The sequence below is a fragment of the Rhodnius prolixus genome, unplaced genomic scaffold (genome assembly GCF_049639745.1).
Source record: "Rhodnius prolixus isolate KJV_2025 unplaced genomic scaffold, Rpr scaffold_5, whole genome shotgun sequence".
NCBI lineage: Eukaryota > Metazoa > Arthropoda > Insecta > Hemiptera > Reduviidae > Rhodnius > Rhodnius prolixus.
Genome location: NW_027411624.1, coordinates 22,707,751 through 22,729,324, shown reverse-complemented (window position 1 = coordinate 22,729,324; position 21,574 = coordinate 22,707,751). Strand labels below are relative to the sequence as shown.

Sequence of the window (21,574 nt, the reverse complement as noted above, 5' to 3'; positions counted from 1 at the left end):
TTCTGGATATTACTAAAATTAGTTAAATTTATTAAACATGATCATAGCATTATATGCAAATTTAGAAGTTGGATTATGGGTTTGGGTTTTTGGAACTTGAGTATAAGATTACCGTACGCCCCGTTTTGACAGAAATAGTTCTTTGAAAATGGTACCAGGATGAAATTTGCTGCTAAATTCTTAATTTGGAGAGAGAGAAAGTTATATTTAGGCACAAATCACTTACAAAAGCGCATTTTTTGTATGTGAAATTTTATTTAAATTGGAACCTTAAACTTCACTCTCATACATCTAATATAACGTAAATTATATATATAAACAGAATAAAGGGTTAGATTTTTGAACAGAACATGTCATTTAAAAAAATTGCAGGGGGTAAAATATGAATAAATACGAAAATATTGAAAGGGGTATAAATATGAAACAATTAGCTGATTTTTTTTAGACATATTTGATTAAAGAACCTCAACCTTTTCATAATTGAAATACGGAAAAAAATTATTATTCTAAAGAATGCTTAAAAAAGTAGCAAAGCATGGAAAAATGTACTGAATTAGAAATGCCAATTACATCTAATAAAATTAATTTTAAAGAAATTGCCAATGCCAAAAATAAAAATAAATAAATAGAAATTGAAGTAATTTTAACAATCCTAATCTTCTCGCAGAATATACCACTATTGAAAAACTTATTCCTCTTAAACCTTTCTTCTTGAATAAATTAAACCGAAAAAATGTAAACCAACACCTCCACAAATCTTCCCTAGATTCATCCAATGCAACATATGTTTTTCTTCCTGAAAAAAAAGCCTGTATAAACTATGAAAAATCTACTATTAATGAAGATAATTGTAGCGATACAATTTAAAAATCATATATGTACCAACTCATATACACAAAAAGAAGCTTTCGAAATGTGTATATATTTTGTTCTTTCACAAAAGACTAATTGGTCAGGATGTATTAAGTTTTAAATAATTGTCATAAACCGTGTTAGTGGGATGTTGTAAATATTTGACTCATATGATTTATATGAAAATTGGTGTATCTTGTACGGAGTTAATTTAACTAAGGAAAAATGAAAATAAATCTTTTAGCCGTTTTTGGTGCGATTATCTTCTTTTCCCATGGTGTAATTGCACCGCTGTCTTTTAAAAAAACATATTGCTGTATGAGATGTGGTACAAACCATGTTATGTGTAAATATCCGGTGAGTTAGAATTTTATAATTTCTTTCTCTTTTTCTCTAGTTGGAAAGGTCATCATGAAACCAGTTAAATATAAGATAAAACCTAACCGCGGTGGAATTAAAATGATTGTTAAGAGTTGAGTTTTTGGAATAAACAATAAATAAATAAAACTAATTTTTATATTATTTAAGAATGCAATAAATTCAGTAATCCAGCGGATTACTTGAACACTCACATAAAACATATGTGGTAATTTGAAAAAATATGAACAGATTGATTAATCAACTTAATTTCCTGCTTTAATACTTTATTCTCTTTTTTGATCCGTTCATTTCCTATTTTATACGTATCAAATTTTAAGTTAATATTAACAAGATCTGTTTTAACAGATCGTAAATCATCATGAACGGATTATTAAGCAGTTTACTAACAAGATCGCTACCCCCACTATCACCACCGCTGGCCATGTTATCAGCGTCACCACTACCACTAGCAGCTAACATACCTGACTAACAAAAATCCACTAAAACGTTCAATTTTATTCTTTTTCTCACGTAATATTTCCTTTCAGAAGCAAAATTACTTAAAACTGTTACTAGAAAGTAATTCTCTAAATTTAACACTTTATAATGATACCAGATTTACCACATATAGTTTACTATAACACTTTCAAATTTAATAAAAATAGCAGAGTAATCACAAGACATGTGCACTGTACAGAGTCACAGACTCAACTCATCTAGTCCCTATAGTCCCTTTTAAAAGAGGAGGTAGATTAAAAAATTTAAAGAAATTCTTTCTCAATAACTTAGAGATTGAGGTACAAAGAAATTATACATATTTAGGTGTGCCGCTTTACTCTTCAGCCAAATTTGCTAAATCTGCTTCAGATTTTTTAACTAAAAGTTCTTTGGCTATTCCAGGAGTGTTAGATATTCTCAAGTCAGTAAAAAGTGACAGCTGGCAATCAAGCATCAAATTGTTTGATAGTCTTGTGGTCAATGTGCTTTTATACGAGGTTGTTCAAAAAGTAACGGGAATTTTTAAATTTCGCGGGTTTGGAGAGTCTTTTTTTTTTTAATTTTTTTTTTTATTATGTTGGTACACATGCCCCTGAAGTACGATAAAATTTTCAGTAATATTCATTGTTTACTTCTTAAGTGGCAGCCGTTAAGGTTAGACGTGTTTTTCGAGCTTGGCGATTTTTGTTTGTTAAAAAAAATGGATCAAAGAATTTGTATTAAATTTTGCGTAAAAAATGAAATAAAGTGTGTGAAATGTTAATAAAGGCATATGGTGAGTCTGCTATGAGTAAAACAAGGATTTACGAGTGGTATAAGCGTTTCCAAGATGGCCGCGAAAACGTTGAAGATGACGAATGACCTGGACGTGTATTGTATGCGAAGGGGACTACTTTGAAGGCGACAATATTAATGTAGATGAATAAATAAATATTTTTTTCAAAAAACGAAAATTCCCGTTACTTTTTGAACACACCTCGTATAGTGTAGAAATTTGGTCCCCTCCATATACTGAAATAGTTGAAAGGGCGCAGGTCCGCTTCATTAAGCTTCTTTTGAGTTTGCCGCGTTCCACTCCTGATTTTTATGTCCGCCTAGAATCTGGTAGGATTCATCTGAAATTTAATGTGTTCAAACGGCTGCTGGGCTGGTGGAGGAAATTACTTGCTATGGGTAATGACCGCCTCCCCAGAATGTGCTACGATAGGCTTTTGCAGCTAAGTGATAGCAAAAAGATGCCCTTTAATTGGGTTACTGAGTTTAGTACCTATTTATTCGAGATTGGGGCACAGGATGTCTGGTTGGCACAAGACTTGAAACTGCTTTGTGATAATTATTCTTCCCTAATCGAAGCGTGTAGAAATAATCTTTTATGTAAAGATATCTCTAAGGCAGAGACTTCTCATTACAATATGTATTTTAGAAATATAAGTACCCTAGGATTGGGAGAAGAGTATTTAACGTATAATATACATATAAATAAACTTAGAATATTTTGTCAGTTGCGGTTAATGGGAAAGAAGGTTAATAGGTTTTTTTATAATAGGGCAGCTTATAAGTTTTCTCCAGAGTCGAGTTGCCCATTGTGTAATACGGGTAGTTTGGATAGCTTAGAACATTTTGTTTTAGAATGTAAATTATTTGATAATTTCCGTAAGCTCCATATTTCCGAATATGTTAGTGGCGTCTTGGATGTGAATTTAGTATTTTGTAACTTGTTGGTACCAGAGTCAGTTTCAAAAATCAATAAAATTTTCTATTATATTTCTAAGGCCCTCAAATTAAGAAATGTTGTGTTAAATCTTCCCTAGAGGCATATCTCTATTTATTTATATTTTTAATACATGCTGAAAGTGTGACAGCTGGTTAATTTTATTTCATTACTTTTTGGTTTTTATTTTTTATTCTTAAGGGTAAATGTTTCTTTTTCTTTTGTTTTTGAATTTGGTTAAACTTGACATTTTGTTTTTTGAAGTATGATGTTATTTTATTATGATATGTTTTATAATGTACTACTCAACTCTTGCTAAAAAATTATATTTTATGAGCAATAAAAAAAAAAAAAAAAAATTTGAAAAAATATTGAGATTTTAATATATCATTTAAAACAATCTTATTGGACAATTTTAAGCTCAAGACTGTTTAATCAGGTTTTTAGAATCTTACTGGAAGAACAGAACAGTTCTGACGGGACCCTCTTATATTAAAATGTATTTCTTCTTTCAATTAAGGTTCCTTTTATCAGAACCTCTCGTGTTTGTTTTTGTATATGTTTTTGAAGATTTTACCCGTCTTATTTAAAGAAGTTTAAACAAAAATATCTTTGGAAGAAACACATTTTTACATTCAATGAAAGTATACGATAATAAAGTGAGATATTATGTATAGAGAATCTTCTAAATATCTGAAACTTGCTCGAAAATGACATAGAGTTAATAAATCTGTTCCTAAATTTTTTTTTTCTTCTCGTTTTTGTCATCAGTTAGATATTAAATTCGGGTTATGGGTAATTTTCCCCATAATTATTTTAAAATAATTTTAAAGATACGAATTCCTACCTACCAACTATTTATGTGTTTAAAGAGAAATATTGATTAAAAATACCTTTTTCTAAGAAAACAATAGTTCTAGTAGACAATAGCTAATTTTTATTTTTAATAATAATTACTCCATTTTAATAACTAATAAGATTTTATTATTCAACTATTACATGATTGGCGTTTTAGTTATTTGTTGTGAGTTAAATCATCACCATTAACGTTGACAATTTTATAGCTACCTGGTCCCGGGCCTGCTTGTGAACAACTTATTCAAAGTGGTCTAATTGATGCTGATAAAAAGATGGTGTTAGATGTACACAATGAATTAAGGAATTACGTAGCAAGCGGAAAATTAAAACAATATCCAGCGAAAAGTGCAAATATGAGAGAATTGGTAAGTGACATCTAGAATCTTGGAGCATCGTTTAGTAATATTTTAGTAAACTTCTAAAATAAAATACTAAATCAATTTACAAAATTTAATGAATGATGTTAGACATGATTGAACATATTAAAACTGTCCGTATTAATAAGGGTTGACCATCAAAAACTGCACGAAAAAGCGTAACGTTGAATCCTTAACAAAAACTTACAGTTTAAAAAGTTAAGTATAAGGGTTGATTAAACGCCAAAAGGTACACAAATCAGCGAGTACCCAACATTTCATTAATACTTCATTAATAGTCAAGTAATTCTACTGCATTAATTTTCATTAATAAGTTATTTTTTAGAATTTATTAGATGTCACAGACCCTTATGCTGGCCATTTTCGTCTACAAAATATGTGTTCAAGTAGCACTGTAGATTGACTGTAATATCTAGTTATTTATAATAATCAAACTATTAATTACAGGTTAAAAAGAAAAAAAAATATGAGGCTAAAAAATTCAAAACTTTTTTTTTATAAAAAACTTACATTAATGATTTTATTTTATTTATTTATTTTTATTTTTAAATAAAAATCGTCGGTTTAAGTTCATTCTTCGATTAAAGTAATTGTTATTTTATGTAGTAGTCAAACGTTTATAATAATAGATAATAATTATCTGGCTTTATCGCAAATAATATAGTTTTCTTCAATTACATTCTCAATCTAGGTGTTCTTCCCACAATGTTGTATATATGTAATATAAAATAAATAAAATATGCATATTTTTAGGACAGCTAATTATTCCAGGATTTTACTATAAGTAAAATTAGGGGGACTAAATTAAATTACAATTGAGAAATGAATAATTGTTGTTGAATAATCTACTTGTTATTATCTGTGTATTATTTGTGCTCACGAATATTTCGGTAAGACGAATTCAAGACAGTAGCCTACTCTAACTTTGTCTTTTTCTACTTTAACATGCATGTACGTATATATGTGATTTATCATAATTATAACAAAAAAATATAAATGAAGTGGCCAGCATAAGGGTCTGTGACATCTAATAAATTCTAAAAAATAACTTATTAATGAAAATTAATGCAGTAGAATTACTTGACTATTAATGAAGTATTAATGAAATGTTGGGTACTCGCTGATTTGTGTACCTTTTGGCGTTTAATCAACCCTTATACTTAACTTTTTAAACTGTAAGTTTTTGTTAAGGAGATTTTTGTACCTTTTGGATAGATTTTCCTTTTTGTCTATTTTACAAAGTTACATATCTGCTTTACAGATTTTTTTAAAATTTGGAATAAACAATTCTATCATTATAATCTGATAAGGTATTAAGTCGGAACCGTAACTACCACTGGAGAGATCTTTTTATAGAATGATTATAGTTGCGTTCCCCCAAACCATCCTCAATAACAATTTTTTTGAAAAAGCGTTTTGAATAACATAGGAAGGTATTTGTACGTAAATATCAATCAATCAATCAATCTTTTTATTGCTTTTAAGATTTTCTTACAGCAAGGGTTGAGTCGATTTAAAAAGTACTAAAGAAAGAAATTTACAAAATAAATTGAAATAATATAAATAATAATAATAAATAATAATAAGTAATTACAAAAATAAACTGACACTTATTGTTGACCAAGAAGAGTAAATATGTAAATGGTGGAGATAATATCATTTTACCTAAAGAAAAGAGAAAAAGAAACAAAATTAAAAAATAAAATAAAATAAAAAGTAAAAATAAAAATAGAAATAGCGAGAGAGTGTATAAAATAAATCAATTAAAATAAAACTACTACTGATTTTGCATAAAATTTTTTAGCTTTAAAGATTTAAGAACGTAAAAAAAGATGTTATTCAATTTGCTATAAGACTCTATTGTAAATAAATTTAGCATTGTATTATCGTCCATGGGGTAAAATATATGGTTGGAAAGATACATTTGTCTAAAGCAATTCAACATAGGGCATGTTAAAAGGAAGTGTTCTAAATTATCACATTCATATGCGCATAAGTTGCATGGTTGGTCAGGATTAAATTTATGTGAAACCTTATCAAGGAAGATTCTGCAGTACTTGTTTCCAAATAACCTCAATTGGCTGGCTACCCTTAATTTGTTTATATGGCAATGAAAAAAGAAATAAGATTCTCCAAGTCCTAAAGTGCTGATATTTCGAAAAACTGGATTATATGGTGATGTGACCGCCTTGGTTACGTCTTTACAGATAAGGTTATTTTTAAAAGATTCTAATAGGTTGGGGAGATAAGAGGATAGGAGGTTGGGATCTTGAGATTTCCATATATCATCAGCTCCTATTTCAAGTAAATATAACCTAAGTTCATGGCACCAATTAAAGGGGATCTTTAAAGGGGTTCACGTGTCGATAATTTGCAACGATTGCAATACATCCCCTTAACAAGTGTAAGAGCTGATCGCCGCTTTAATGTTACGTAGGGGAGCCCTAACCCTATCATCCTACCAAATTTTATCAAAATCGGGCCAAGATTTACAGAGTAATTAGTAATAATAATTTTGGAGGGGGCCTTACATAAAGGGGGCTAACTCCTTTCCCATTCGATGTACAGCGTCGAGACCCCCAAAAGGCACATCTACATAAAATTCCGAATCGAATGACACCTTATTCATGAATATCGGTTCACGCGTTTAGGCGCTACGTTGTTTACAAAAAGGTAACAACAAGAAGAAGAACAAGAAGAACAAGAACAAGAACATTTTTTGAAAAAGCGGTTTTTGCTCATTTTCAGCAACTTTTTTCTCGAAACCTATAAGATCTGGGTTGTTGCAAAACAATTACAGTTATAAAGGAGGGTTTGCCCTATAATTTAAAGAAAATTTGGGAATTTTATCTTTTATAGAAAAAGAGAAAAAAATTGTCAAAGTTGGGTGTTTTTCAACGTTACGCTTTTTCGTGCAGTTTTTGATGGTCAACCCTTATACAACTGTCCTACCGGACAGTTTTAAAAACACCCAACTTTGACAATTTTTTTCTATTTTTCTATAAAAGATAAAATTCCCAAATTTTCTTTAAATCTTACTCCAAACCATCCTTTATAACTGTAATTTTTTTGCAACCACCCAGATCTAATAGGTTTCGAGAAAAAAGTTGCCGAAAATGAGCAAAAACGGCTTTTTCAAAAAATGTTCTTGTTCTTCTTGTTACCTTTTTTGTAAACAACGTAGCGCCTAAACACGTGAACCGATTTTCATGAATGAGGTGTCATTCGATTCGGAATTTTATATAGATGTGCCTTTTGGGGGTCTCGACGCTGTACATCGAATGGGAGAGGAGTTATCTCCCTTTATGTAAGGCCCCCTCCAAAATTATTATTACTAATAACTCTGTAAATCTTGGCCCGATTTTGATAGAATTTGGTAGGATGATAGAGTTAGGGCTCCCCTACGTAACAATAAAGCGACGATCTGCTCTTACACTTGTTAAGGGGAAGTATAGCAATGTTTCAAATTATCGACACGTGAACCGATTTTCATGAATGAAGTGTCATTCGAATCGAAATTTTGTACAGATTTGCACTTTAGAAGTCTCGACGCTATGCCTCATAAGGAGGGAAGTTTGCCCCACCCAAATAAGGCCCTTTCTAAAACTATTATTACCAATATTTCTACAAAGCTTAGTCCGATTTTGATAAAATTTAGCACGAAGAAGTGATTAAAGCTCCTCTACGTGGCTGTGAAGTGCCATCATGCTCTTACACCTACTAAGAGGAAGTACTGCAATCGTTAAAATTATCAATGAGTGAACCTTTATACATCAATGAATTGTCGTTCGATTCAAAATCTTTGCCTTTTAGGGAGAAGTACTGTAATCGCAGTTTATTTTTCTTGCTCCTCTTAAAAGGAAGTACTGAAATCGCAGTTTAATTTTGCTATTTACGTACAAATACCTTCCTATTTTATTCAAAACGCTTTCTCAAAAAAATTGTTATTGAGGATGGTTTGAGGACCGCAACTATAACCATTCTTTAAAAAGATCTCTCCAGTGGTAGTTACGGTTCCGATTTAACACCTTATCAGGTTATAATGATAGAATAGCTTATTCCAAATTTTAAAAAAATCTGTAAAGCAGACGTAACTTTGCTAGTAGACAAAAAGGAAAATCTATCCAAAAGGTACAAAAATCTCCTTAACAAAAACTTACAGTTTAAAATGTTAAGTATAAGGGTTGATTAAACGCCAAAAGGTACACAAATCAGCAAGTATCCAACATTTCATTAATACTTCATTGATATTATTTAAGTAATTTTACCGCATTAATTTTCATTCATATTTTTTAAGAATTTATTAGATGTCACATACCCTTATGCTGGCCAGTTCATTCATAATAGTTATAATTGTGATAAAATGTACATTATATCTTCGTATAAATAGGTACTTTATTTTAACTCTATTCCAAATTATTCTTATTATTTCTCTTTAATGTGCCCTTTATTCTGAAGTTGTCACATATACATGCATGTTAAAGTAGAAAAAGACAAAGTTAAAGTCAGCTACTGTCTTGAATTCGTCTTACCGAAATATTCGTGAGCACAAATAACACACAGTTAATAACAAGTAGATTATTCAACAATATTTACTCATTTCTCAATTGTAATTTAATTTAGTCCCTCTAATTTTACTTATAGTAAAATACTGGAATAATTAGCTGTCCTAAATATATGCATATCTTTATTTTCTTTATTTTATATTACATATATATAACATTGTGGGAAGAACATCTAGATTGAGAATGTAATTGAAGAAAACTACATTATTTGCGATAAAGCCAGATTATTTATTACTTATTATTACAAACGTTTGACTACTACATAAAATAACAATTACTTTAATCGAAGAATGAACTTAAACCGACGATTTTTATTTAAAAATAAAAATAAATAAATAAAATCATTGATGTATGTTGGTGTAAGCAATTTTTAAAAAAGTTTATGAATTTTTTAGCCTCATATTTTTTATTTTTTATAACGTTTTCTTTTTCACCTGTAATTAATAGTTTGATTATTATAGATAAATAGATATTACAGTCAATCTAAGTTAAATGGTGTGCTACTAGAACAAATATTTTGTAGTTGAAAATGGCCAGCATAAGGGTATGTGACATCTAATAAATTCTTAAAAAATATGAATGAAAATTAATGCGGTAAAATTACTTAAATAAAATCAATGAAGTATTAATGAAATGTTGGGTACTTGCTGATTTGTGTACCTTTTGGCGTTTAATCAACCCTTATACTTAACATTTTAAACTGTAAGTTTTTGTTAAGGAGTCTAGAAAACTTTCTAGACGATTAACTAATCGTACTTACATAAAACCAAAATTGTCTTAGACAACAATCATCGTTATTTTATAATAAGTATTAGACTGAAATTTCATTAACTGAAACTTTTCATCCGAATCACAGTCGGAATTTAATAATGATGCTCAAAGTAGAATTGTGAAAAAATGCATCTAAAGCTAACCGAAATTCATTTTGATTTTATAAGGAGACTAGGGATAATATAAGAAAATATGGCCCGCCCCATACTTATTGGCCTTACCTAATTTCGAACAAAGTTAATTATACGGAAAAATGGTCCTAAATTGAAAGGTACTGGCATAAAAATATCTGAATACTATCCCAAAGAAGTTCTACAAATAAGGAAGGCACTTTTACCAAAATTGGTTGAGACAAGAGAAATGGGTAAATACGCGGTTATAAAATATAACAAATTAGTAATAAAAGACAAAATTATCTCTAACAATGAAAACAATTCAGGGCAATTAAAAAAACGAAGCTGTCAAATTCACCCCCTACAGATACAGTAGCACATAATCACATAATAGGAAGATGGATCAGACGAAATCTTCAAAGAAAACTAAGTCAGAAACTGACTCCAGTCTAACAAAAATGAAACTTCAGCAGTTTAGCTACACTCGCAAGAGTTCTGACGAACTAAGGGAGAGCTCTGATTCTCAGGTTACACCTACATCTGTAGGGAAGAAATAGTAGTTAACAAGCTCTCTGGAAATTCTCGCCTATAATATAAGAGGACTTCGCAACAAGAAGCACAACACAGAACTCATAATTTATTTGAAAAATTTATGTAAAAAAAATAAAATAAAATAAAATGAAAAATAAATAAATAATAATAATAAAATAAATAAATAAATAAATATACATGTATGTATATGTATAATATAACATATAAGAGGGAAATCGGTATTAATGAACTGAATTGAATTTACAATATTATATTTGTATGTAGAAAGTAAAATAAGAATTATATATCTCGTAATATATTCTGTTTAAAGTATGCCGTTAATAATTTTTTGCTGTAAAAAGTAAATATTTTGGTTAAATTTTTGTCTAAACATAGAACACGGTCAATGACCATGTTGTTGTCTTAATGGAAAGGTATTCTTGTTTAGTATTTACTATGAAAAAGTATTTTTATGTTGTTAATTTTTTTCTTTTCATATGTATGTGGATTATCTTTTATTTTAAATAAAGACTTTTTCTTCTCCTTCTAAATAGAATTGATTACTAATTTGCTACCAATCTGATATTAAAATAACCTGATAACAAATACATTCGCGGAATCTAAGCCTGATGTACAAGCAAGAGCTTGATTAAAATTAACAAATAAACAAAATTAATAATCTCGAAGAGTTTCGGGACAACTAATTTATTAAACAAAAATAATGAAACTATCAATAAAAAGCATTGCATGGAAGTCAACACTCATTATAAAATTTAAAAAAATCCCTTTTTTGCACAAAATGTTATACATATAATGCCCATGTATCCTATTTGTTTTCGTAGACAGATAAAATAAACGTTTTTCCAGGAATGGGACGATGAACTTGAATTGTTCGCAAAAAGACATGCGGAGCAGTGTATTCCTAAAGATGAAAGTGTGTGCTGTGATTCAAGTAAGTAGTTTTTAGTGAGCTAATTAGATTCATCTTTTCTAAATAATCGGATGTTACGACAATAACAACTTCACTACTAAGATAATTATTCAAAATTTTTAAGAAAAATAAATCTCACAATCACGACCATTTATTTTATTTCACATTCTGAGCCGACAGGTTTCGTGAGAAACCCTTCAGTATTCTGGATTTATATTTGGTCAGACCAAAATACGCCTTAGTTTTGTTGTGGTTATAACTGCTGAACAGATCTTTGCCTATCTTGGACTAGGAAGATTCACTGACCCTCTCCGCAATCCTCATTCTTCCAAATCAGCTCCTCAGGGAAAATACCACCGTCTACCCCACAAAAGGGGTCCAGGTCCCATTAATAGGGTCCTTAACACCTTGCCTCGGTAAGGCGTTGGCCATCTCAAATGCTGACAATCCCCGGCATCCACATTAGAGTAACTTTATTATCTATACCCATATCATTGAGCTTGCAAGGTTTATCAAACCATCACTGCCTGATAATAGGTGTTTAGCGCTTCTATGACTGCTATCTGACGGAGATGATCACCCGACATCGATATCCATTATCCAAAGTAAAACAGGGTGCACTTTCTGATTGAGCGAATTTCTGCGAGGAAGGTAGTAGTGAAATTCCTCTTGGGTTCCGAATGATTGAAATCATCCCTAAAGAGAATGTTCATTGATGCAATCAATCTATTTATTATATTTCAATCTATTTAGTTTGAATGAATTTTGTTAATTTATGCAATATAATTTCAGTAAGATTTAGGGTTGGACAAAACTATGCAGTTGGACGGAGTTTCACCAAGGAAAAGTTAACAACAATTGAACAACATGTAAGAAATTGGTATCACGGTTTTAATAACTGTGGTTCTAAGAAAAATATTTGCACTGAGTAAGTACTTTATTTTATACAAGACAGCTAAGTGATTTTGTTATTTGATAAAATCTCTGTTGATACTGGTGCTTTCTGAATTTCCTCTATGTCTGATGTGTCAAATGTTCTTTTATCAAGTAGAAGGAAGTGGATTCATTCAGAAATCTTGGCGACCCCATGTTTATCCTGCTCTAAGAGCCATAACAGTACACCAGGGCCCTTTATTCACACCATAGGCATATAGCCTGTATAGGTTGCCCTTAGCACTACCCACTGAAAAGTTTAGCACTATCTTTCACACAATTACACGTCCAACCATTGCATCGTCACACTATCAATTATCAATCACTGACATCCAAAAATGACCCTATCGTACTTTAGATCGCAGGCATATGGCTTTACAATCCACTGCTTACTCTATTATAAATCTTCTTTTCCAAAACTGGATCGCGATAAATCTCTCATTTAAACATATCTATCCAAGGTACTGGGAAAAATGGAATCAAGGATTACTTCTGAAAGAAGTTCTCGCGAAATGATAAAAAGTTTATCACAAAAATTATTAAGATCATTCTCGAAATGTATGATAGTTTGTCATAATAAGTAATGAGTGATACATTCGACATTTTTTCCAACAACATGAAACAAAGGACTAAAATAGCGAACCATTGAGCCTTTAAACTTAAAAAACTACCAGAAATATCATGCCAATGTTGGTGACAAATCATGGAATTTAGATGTCTTTGGAGAGTTCAAATCGACGATTACATGAGGAAAACCCCAGGGCAGGGCTTCTCAATGAGGAGGTTGCCTTTTTAGAAGAGGCCACAGTAAATAAAAAATTGGTGCCCATCCCATTTCCAAAGGAAGCACTTGATAAAATAGAATAATAAAAACTTATGCCTCCTATAAAAGAAATAAATATTTTATCTGATCAGTCCATACTTATAGGAGGGAAGTCCTAAGTACAAAGTTACGATTTAGCATTGTTTTATCGTATAAATACTTCCAAGTGTGAAACAAATGCTTGGGAAAATAGATGAAAATAATATTTTTGTCCAAATCATATTGTAAAGTTTTTGTCCTTTTACTAAAAACTTCACAACTATAACTAATGCCTGCCACTAGTTAATTTAATATGTGGGTTTGATTGTTTGATAATAACCTGATTTATTAACACATTACCTTTACTATCATTAACATTTACTAGCAACTAACGCTATTCGTTACAGTTACCATTTACAACAGTCGCAACAGTTTACTGTTACTTACTCACTTCGTAACGCCACAAAACTGTTCCAAGACTGACCACTGGTCCACACTGCATCGAATTGCGCTAGACTGAACCGCACTATTAAAGCACTTCTGTTCAGGTCAACTTCGTTACACTACCCCCCTCTTAGAACTGTTCGTCCCGAACAGAAGTCTCCTTCGTGACGTAGGGCAGTAATCTTTCCACACGTACCACCTTCATTTTGGGATCTGGGCATAAGTTGGATCCGGTTCACCAGGTCGTCGAGCCGACAGGCAATGGTGCAAGATCCTACCCAATAACTCAGGAGGTTTTCTCTTTTTGCGGACACGCTTATAAGACCAAACGTTCCCACCTCTCTGGAACGTTCTTCTGATGACCTGCCTGCCATACAATGTCCTCGTCCGGTCACTGTCCAGTCTTTTTCTGTCGCGTACCTTTCCACATACAGCTCTCAACTTATGGCGAAGTTCCACAGCACAGCTATCCACGTCCGACTCTTCAGCTTCCAGGCTGCCAAATGGTAAGTAAACGGTTAGTCGATGCTCTCTACCACACACAAGGCTAGTAGGTGTTCGGCCAGTGGTCTCGTGAACTGCCGATCGGTACGCCATTATTATGGGAGGTGTATGTTCATCCCAATTCTCCTGATGATCTTTCCCCAAAGTCCTCTGATGGCCTCCTAGGGTCTTGTTGAGTTGCTCCACCATGCCGTCAGGGTACAGCGGCGTTGTCCGTGTACTCCTGACGCCGAGGATCTGGTAGACCGTCGATGCTGCACCTGCCGTTGTCGCGTCCTGATCTGCTACGAAGTGGGCCTCTGCCCACTTACTGAAGTAGTCCATTGCAACCAGATTATAGCGCTTTCTTCTTCTGTAATCAGGAGAAGGTCCTGCCATATCGAAGGCTATCCTTTTGAGCGGTAACCCAACCTTGTCCTGCCTTAGGGCGCCATTGGTTCCTCGGCTGGTTCCCTTTCTTGCTACCCACTCGGTGCTACGACTACCCCAGTCTACACCGTCCTCGTGGTAGCCTACCAAAGAGAACCGCTGTCTCCGCTTGGCCAATGCCCTCTTCACTGCAAGATGGATCCCGGTGTTACCTCCTTGGATGTCCGATAGTCCTTCATCCCTTTTCGATTCTGACAAAAGTACTTGATCTCCCTCTTCTTTCTTCGATGTCCACGCTTCAAGGCTCCCTTCCACTCCTGGTTGAACAAAGGTTCTCTTACCGTGGACTTGCTCTTCCTGTCCGCTGCAGTTTTCTAGCGCTCCTATGCTTTCTTCTTCCCACGCAGCTTCTCGAGCTTCCAAACGGCTATGTCTTCCGTTACCCAGGTCACGTTTACCTCTAAAGTCCGACCTACTACCTGCGTCATCCTTGATGTCTTCGTCTTCTTCTTGGATGTTGTCTGCTTCTTGGACCTTCTCTGTTTCGGCCTTCATTTCTTCTGGTATCTCTTTTTCCCTTTTTATTTCTCCTTTTATTCCGTCAGGGCCTGTTTTCGTCTCGTCCTGCCAGTTTCTCATACCTTCTAACATTTTATCTTGGACCTTTTTCATTTCTCTCACATCTTCTCTCATCTCCTTCGCCAGTGCTATTAACTCCTCCATGTTTTACTTCTCTGCGTAATCACGGGCATACAACACTCGTCGGTTTTCCAAAACTTCCGGCAATTTACCCGAACTAATAAAATAAACATTTGCTCGTGTAGCGGTTTTATCATATCCCACTTCTGACACCAATGTAAAGTTTTTGTCCTTTTACTAAAAACTTCACAACTATAACTAATGCCTGCCACTAGTTAATTTAAATAGGTGGGTTTGATTAAATAATAAAACTCGCTAAAATTTGTAAGTAATAACCTGATTTATTCACACATTAACATTAATTAACATTTACTAGTAACTAACGCTAGTCATTACAGTTACCATTTACAACAGTCACAACAGTTTACTGTTACTTACTCACTATGTAACGCCACAAAACTGTTCCACGGCTGACCACTGGTCCGCACTGCACCGAATTGCGCTAGACTCAACCGCACTATTAAAGCACTACTCACTAACTGACTACCTGCCCAACTAGCTAACTTTGAAGCACTCCGCAACACTGACTCTCTCAAAACTGTCACTTCCAAAGTGTCTCTCCAAACTAACTTTCCAAGACTAACTCAAAAACTATCTGCAAAGACTTCACTAAAAACTCTAATAACTAACTTCTCCAGCTGTGTCTGCCTCCTTTTAACTGCGACTGCCACCACCCCAGCTGTGGCCGCCCTCCTCCAACACTCTGTCTCTCTCCAACTCAGTCCGTCTCACTACTACCTGTCAATCACTGGCTGGGAAAACACATATGCCACCACCCCAACTGAGGCCTTTCTCTTAGCTGGCTTTTACACAGCGGTGGACCGTTACAGGCTACGGTCACTAAACTCCTACAACAATCCAGCCCTTTCTCATCTGGCTCAGGTAGAGACCGGCCTTTTGTTTACACAGTGTCGGCCTGTTACCGACTTTGGTCGCTTAACCCCTAGAACAATCTAGGCCTTTCTTTTCTGTTCAGGTCAACTTCGTTACAATATATTTAGATGCTTCTTCTTTTCAAATTCTTCACTTTACATCTGCGATTTTGTTGCTTAACATTGTATATGCTTCTTTCCCTCAAAATATTTTAAATTTCTATTTTCAAAAGAAAGATCACCAGTAATGTAATATTTTGGTGGTAGTACTTTTCCTTTATACAGGGTGACCAAAGTTATATGCTCCACCCACTTTTTTTTTAAACGGCGGGAAATTTCGAAAAAATAAAAAACACGTATTTAATCATTTTTAGTCTAGTTTATTTTCAGTGATTGACCCATTTTTTTAAACCCCTGTATCTCGAGATACAGCATCCAACTTTTTTTTTCAAATGGAACGTTATATTTTTTTTTCATATTTTTATAGTATTTGAGCTCCTAAAATAAACAAAAAAAATTTTTTTGAAATCGGTTAGGTTTTTCAAAAGTTATGGTAATTTAAAATATGAAAAACTAATTTCAGTTTATTGTCAAAATTACGTTATTTTTTTTAAAGAATCTGTTCAAACTGGGCACAATCAACGGATAGGCAAGCCAAAACTCTGGACTCCTACGCTTTGCTTGTAGCAGCACTTATGGTGGCGAAGTCAAGATCTAGGCTGGCTAGAGTTATTCGACGTTCAGGTTGTTTTTTCTACAAACGTTTGGTGAGGAGTTTTAGGAAATCAACTAATCGGCCCATACTTCTACAGAGAGAACTTAACTGGTGCAAGGTATCTAACTTTTTTTAAGACATTTTGCCAGTTCTGCTTGAAGATGTTCATCTACAACGTCGGCTAGATATGTATTTTCAACAAGATGGTTGCCCGGCACATAATGCGAGAGTTGTTCAAGGTTACCTGAACAGAAATTTCCATGAAAAGTGCTTAGGGACTCATTGTCCCATCCAATGGCCACCTCGATCTCTGGACTTAACCCAAATGGACTATATTTTGTGGGGATATCTAAAAAATAAAGTTTACAGTAACCTTAATCCCGTGGCTTTAGTCGATGATCTGAAACGTCGAATAACTCTAGCCTGCCTAGATCTTGGCTTCGCCACCATAACTGCTGCTACAAGCAAAGCGTGGGAGTCCAGAGTTTTGGCTTGCCTATCCGTTGATTGTGCCCAGTTTGAACAGATTCTTAAAAAAAAAAATAACGTAATTTTGACGATAAAGTGAAATTTGTTTTTCATATTTTAAATTACCATAACTTTTGAAAAACCTAACCGATTTAAAAAAAAAAATTGTTTTTCTTTTTTAGGAGCTCAAATACTATAAAAATGTGCAACAAAAAATATAACGTTCCATTTGAAAAAAAAAGTTGGATGCTGTATCTCGAGATACAGGGGTTTAAAAAAATTGGTCAAACACTGAAAATAAACTAGACTAAAAATGATTAAATACGTGTTTTTTATTTTTTCGATATTTCCCGCCGTTAAAAAAAAAAATGGGTGGAGCATATAACTCTGGTCACCCTGTATATATTTATATATATATTTTTAAATTTATTTATTTATTTTGTAACTGAATCCAATCAACAATCTAAAGAGATGAGAGATAAGGATAGCGCAAATACACATGCACTTATATGTACACGCGCAAATGAAAGTGCGCCAAGGGCATAAGTGGAGTAAACGACGACCATCCAGTGATGGAAGCCGTTAGTTTGCCAGGTTGGCAAGCTTACGCAGCAACCATCCTAGGAGGTCGTCTTTATAATATTAAAATAATTAATTCTTATAAATTTTAGTCAAATGTTTTATACCCTATCTAGACCTAAAATGTCATCATTTAATAAGCTGGATGAGAAATTTAATTGAAGTATAATTGCAATCGGGTTGTTGAACGAAATACTAGCCTGAAAATATAGGCAAATTAATAATATATTAATATCGCTTTGTATACCAATTCTATCTTATTCTTCTAAAGAAGTGTATTTGGAAGTGCTTAGTTTCAATAATTTCAAGAAAACTAGCATTTTAATTATTGAAAAACAAATTTTTTTGTCGTTTATTTAGTTACAATCAACCCATTTTATTGCATTATAAGCAACCATGGTAACAATACACAACATATCACACTCAGAGTGGAGAAGTTACACAGAGCAATAATATTTTACTTTCTACTGACTCTCGTCATCAGAGAGGAGATCGCGAGGGCACTGTCTTTTAAGACGTCTAGAAGTGTTGTCTGGAAATGTTCAGGCAGATAGATGTTCTCTAGAAGTGGATTGTGATGTGATTGAATGTTAAAATGGAATAAAATAAAAGTTTCCCACCTGCAACAATTTTGGAAAATAGGTCCTCTGCATGATTTAAAATTTTGAGGGTTCCTTTAATAAGGGAGCGCAGAATATTTGTCTATAAAAATTTGAATTAAAGATTCACAATTCTAGGTTTTATGATTAGGCGGTAAATTAAAATAAAAAATCATTAAATATTTATCTAATTTGAGTTATGATTTTTTAAATAGCATAAAGTAATAATTTTCATAGATACACCTTTGCCTACGACTTCACCCAAATGACTTGGGGAAATTCTTATAAACTTGGATGCTCTTATTCTGAATTCGAAGTATCTAAGTTAATTAAAAATGCAAAAGTGCTGACGAATATTTTAATATGCAATTATGCTCCACTTGGAAATATGAGAGGCCAAACTCCATTTGTAGTTGGTGAACCATGTTCTGCCTGTTCAAATGGGACCAAATGTTCAGAGAAATACCCTTCCTTGTGCACAGGTAACTATGTTATTAAAATATATTATATGTATAAGTAATGGATACTTATTTGTAATTATCTCCTTAACAAAAACTTTCCGTTTTAAAAGTAAATTATGAGGTAAACCACCCTTGCAAAAAATGAAAAAGGTACACAAATCAGCAAGCACCCATCCTTTCATTAAAACTTCATTGAAATTATTTAAGTAAATTTACAGCATAAATTTTCATTAATATTTTTTAGAATTTATTAGATGGAACAGACCCTTATGCTGGCCAGTTCATTCATAATAATTTTTTTGTTATAATAATGATAAAATGTAAATTAAATCTAAATAAATTATTAGGTTCTTTATTTTAACTCTTTTTCAAATTATTCTACTGATTTATCTTTATGCACTTCATTCTGAGTAATCACATTTACAAGCACATCAAAATAGAAAAATATAAAGTTAGTAGGTTACAGTTGAAATGTGAATCATGAAATTACTTAAAACAAAATTTGATTCTTGAATTCGTTTTACTGAAGTATTCGTGAGCACAAATAACACTCAGTGAAATAACAAATTAATTATTCAACAATAATTATTTATTTCTCAATGGTAATTTAATGTAGTCCCTTTAATTTTACTTACAGTAAAATACTTTAATGATTAGCTATTCTCAAAATATACAAATCTTATCTATTTTATATTCCACGCAAATAAATTTGTAGGAAGAACACCACTAGATTAATAACGTAATTGAAGAAAACTATTAAAACTGTCCGGTAGGACAGTTGTATAAGGGTTGATCATCAAAAACTGCACGAAAAAGCGTAACGTTGAAAAACACCCAACTTTGACAATTTTTTTCTCTTTTTCTATAAAAGATAAAATTCCCAAATTTTCTTTAAATTATAGGGCAAACCCTCCTTTATAATATTATTTAATATTAACCGATATAAATTATTACGTATTTTAATGCTTGACTACTACATAAAGTAAAATAACTACCAATTTAATCGGAGAATGAACTTAAACCGACGATATTTATTTATTTTATATTATTTTTTTGAATTTGTTTATTTATTTTGCAACTGTCATAGAGACATTAATTTAAAAATAAAAATAAATAAATAAAATAAAAAAAAAATTGATGTAAGCTTGTGTAAGCAATTTTTAAACAAGTTTTTGAATTTGTTAGCCTCATAATTTTTTTAATTTTTTATAACGTTTACCTTTTTAATCTGTGATTAATAGTTTGATTATTATAGATTAATTTATATTAAAATTAATCTAAGTTAAATGGTGTGCTACTTGAACAAATATTTTGTAGATGAAAATGTCCAGCAAAGGGGTATGTGATATCCACAAAATTCTGAAAAATATTAATGAACATTAATGCAGTAAAATTTCTTAAATGATATCAATGAGGATTTACCGAAATGATGGGTATTTGCTGATTTGAGTACCTTTTGGCGTTTATTAATTAATTAACCCTTATACTTAACTTTTTAAACTATAAGTTCTTGTTAAGGTTACCTTTTGGATAGATTTTCCTTTTCGTCTATTCTGCAAAGTTACATATCTGCTTGAAGATTTTCTTAAAATTTGGAATAAACCACACTTTATTTATAACCTGATAATAACAATATTCTTGGGAAAACGTATAGATTAAAATTGGAAGGTATTTCTACGTGAACAGCAAAATTAAACTGAGATTTCAGTACTTCCTTTTAAGAGGAGTAATAAAAATTGAAGTGCTTTTAGAGTACTTTTCCCTAAAAGGCAAAGATGCAAAATCGAATGACAATTCACCGACGTAAATTGCGTCGATCATTTGAACGATTGAAGTTCTTCCTCTTAGTAGATGTAGGAGCAGAACGTCGCTCTAATGTTACATATGGGAGCCCTAACCCTTTCATCCTTTCAAATTTTATCAAAATTGAGCAAAAATTTACAGAGCTATAAGTCATTATAATCTTAACTGATTTATCGCGACAACCATCAATCCCAGTCTCCTTCAAATTTAAAGCATATCACGCCACTATATTGCCTTGATTTCTAAAGTTAGCAACAACTCATTAAACAACACTCCTTACAACAAGCAATTTTTCTGATACTTGTGGTCATTTACAACTGAGATATGGGACGCAACATGGTTATAATCTATCTTTGAAAAAAGTTGCTAGTTCATTTCATTGAGACTCTCACAAAGACAAATCAACATTTAGCCAAGATCTACGGCGACTCTTTGTTTGATTGTTTCATTTTTCTTTTGTTTTTAATATAAAAATTGTTTCAGCAAATGCTGTGCGAATCCATCCAAACAGAAAATATTTATTTACGATGGCATCAATTTCTCTAGTTTTAATTACATTGAAGAGTTTTATATGAAACCTATTCTAGAAAAATTATTATGTTTCGAATTTCATTTTTTATGAACAACAAAACTTATTGTTAGTCTATATAAAAGGATCTTTAATTTAATAAGTCTTTATTATTTGTTTTTACCAATTGATTCTATAATTAATAAAGAATTTATCATGGAGTTCAATACAAAATTCTTATTAATGTTTAA

At 32.2% G+C, this 21,574-nt stretch overlaps 1 protein-coding gene across 1 annotated transcript; it reads left to right on the top strand.

Moving 5' to 3' along the window:
- The first annotated feature begins 831 nt into the window (after positions 1 to 831).
- On the top strand, positions 832 to 21,539 carry LOC141458541 (scoloptoxin SSD552-like). Its single transcript, XM_074136663.1, has 6 exons — positions 832 to 1,209; positions 4,486 to 4,644; positions 11,504 to 11,588; positions 12,360 to 12,495; positions 18,789 to 19,033; positions 21,299 to 21,539. Exons 1-6 carry the CDS (start codon positions 1,078 to 1,080, stop codon positions 21,388 to 21,390), a joined length of 849 nt encoding a protein of 282 aa, XP_073992764.1. The 5' UTR covers positions 832 to 1,077; the 3' UTR covers positions 21,391 to 21,539.
- Positions 21,540 to 21,574: the final 35 nt, after the last annotated feature.

Bases quoted from the DNA above. Each gene is read 5' to 3' on its own strand.
- LOC141458541 (XM_074136663.1), top strand. From the start codon at position 1,078: ATGAAAATAAATCTTTTAGCCGTTTTTGGTGCGATTATCTTCTTTTCC. The intron at 11,589-12,359 runs GTAAGTAGTTTT...ATATAATTTCAG, and splicing joins AAGTGTGTGCTGTGATTCAA to TAAGATTTAGGGTTGGACAA. The intron at 12,496-18,788 runs GTAAGTACTTTA...TAATTTTCATAG, and splicing joins AAGAAAAATATTTGCACTGA to ATACACCTTTGCCTACGACT.